General features: G+C 51.1%; 1 protein-coding gene across 1 annotated transcript; it reads left to right on the top strand.

Annotated features, from left to right (window-relative positions):
• Window positions 1-223: 223 nt before the first annotated feature.
• LOC147960706 (uncharacterized) lies at window positions 224-1,177 on the top strand. Its single transcript, XM_087533502.1, has one exon. It carries the CDS (start codon window positions 224-226, stop codon window positions 1,175-1,177), a length of 954 nt encoding a protein of 317 aa, XP_087389628.1.
• The last annotated feature ends 525 nt before the right edge of the window (window positions 1,178-1,702 follow it).

Raw genomic sequence — 1,702 nt, 5'->3', positions numbered from 1 at the left:
GAGGTTCCTGCAGGAAATTGAGCTTATTGGGCAACAAATTCACCTCCCCTGGATAGTCAATGGGGACTTCAACCTTGTCAAAAATGTGGAGGAACGCAGCACAGGAAGAGGGAGCCGTCGGATCATTAATAAGTTTAGGCATACTATTAACAGTCTGGGCCTGCATGATATGCCGTTAGTGGGTCGGAAATACACGTGGAGCAACAAGCAAGAGCACTCGGTCATGGCTAGGCTCGATCGGGTGCTCTTCAACAACGCATGGGAGGAGGTCTACCCAATCAGTGATCTCCTGCCATTGAGCTCTAATGTGTCTGACCACTGTTCGCTTCTGCTAACTTGTGCGGAGGGCCAGCCAAGAGCGCACCGGTTCCGTTTTGAGAACTTTTGGTGCAAGCTGCCTGGATTTCATGACACGGTGAGGCGGGCATGGGAGGAAGAAGTGGCCAGTTCGGATCCTGCTAAGATTTTCGGTATCAAGCTGCAGAGGACATCCAAAGCACTCCGTAGTTGGGGCCAGAAGAAGCAGAGCGCGATGGTGATCCAGTTTCAGATTGCCAATGAGGTGATTCTGCGCCTTGACACGGCACAAGAGCCGAGGGCCCTGTCGGCAGAGGAAAGAAGACTAAAGGGGTTCTTGAAAGGGAAGTGTCTTGCTTTAGCATCTCTGGAACGGGTCAGATTACGCCAACATGCTCATGTCAGAGACTTAAAGGAGGGGGATGCTAATTCCACATATTTCCACATGAAGGCCAATGGGCGGCGGAGGAGGCGTCTTATCCCGTTTCTGAAAGATGGGGAGCGCACTGTCACCAGTATGGAGGAGAAGTTGAGCCTGGCGCTGGAGTTCTTCAGGACCAGAATGGGCTGCTCCTCTTCTCCGGGTTGTTCACTCCGATGGGATGAGATGAACTTGTGTCCGTTATCTCCGGAGTGGGTGCACGGGCTGGAGGTACCGTTCACTGAAGATGAGATCAAGAAGGTTATCCAGGTCATGCTAGCAGACTGTGCTCTGGGACCAGATGGGTTCTCCGGCCTGTTTTTTCAAAGCCGTTGGCAGATTATTGTGAAAGACTTCATGGTACTGATGCAAGCTCTCTATGAAGGCCGGTTTTACTCGTTCGGGGCCCTTAACTCTTCCATAGTTACTTTGCTTCCCAAGAATGAGGACCCGATGTAGCTTGGCGACTTCAGGCCGATCAACTTGATACATGGAACTGCGAAAATCTTTGCCAAGGCCTTGGCTACCAGGCTGCCCCCTACTGCCTTCCTTAATATCCCAAGCACAAAGCGCTTTTGTCTGAAAACGGAGTATACATGAGAATTTTAAATTCGTGCGGAACACGACAAGGGCTCTTCACACGAAGAAGCAACAGGCGGTCCTCATGAAGATTGATATTTCCAAAGCCTTTGATACTCTTTCCTGAGGTTTTTTGCTGGAGACCCTCAAAGCCAGGGGTTTTGGGGATAGGTGGTGTTCATGGATCTGTGGCCTGCTGAGCTCCTCATCTTCTTCCGTGATTATCAATGGGGAACTCAGCGATCCTTTCACCCTGGGTCAAGGTGTTCGTCAAGGCGATTCGCTGTCTCCAGCGCTATTTATCCTGGCCATGGATGCTCTTCACGGGATGCTTCAATGGGCACTCCAGAAAGGATTGCTTTCTGACTTGGGGCTGGACAGTGGCATCCCAAGGGTGTCCATATT

Source organism: Triticum urartu, chromosome 7A (genome assembly GCF_056163025.1).
Source record: "Triticum urartu cultivar PI428250 chromosome 7A, HENAU_Tu73, whole genome shotgun sequence".
Lineage (NCBI taxonomy): Eukaryota > Viridiplantae > Streptophyta > Magnoliopsida > Poales > Poaceae > Triticum > Triticum urartu.
Note: the sequence above shows the minus strand (reverse complement) of the source record. Positions and strands in the feature narration are given on the sequence as shown.

Bases quoted from the DNA above. Each gene is read 5' to 3' on its own strand.
- LOC147960706 (XM_087533502.1), top strand. From the start codon at position 224: ATGGCTAGGCTCGATCGGGTGCTCTTCAACAACGCATGGGAGGAGGTC.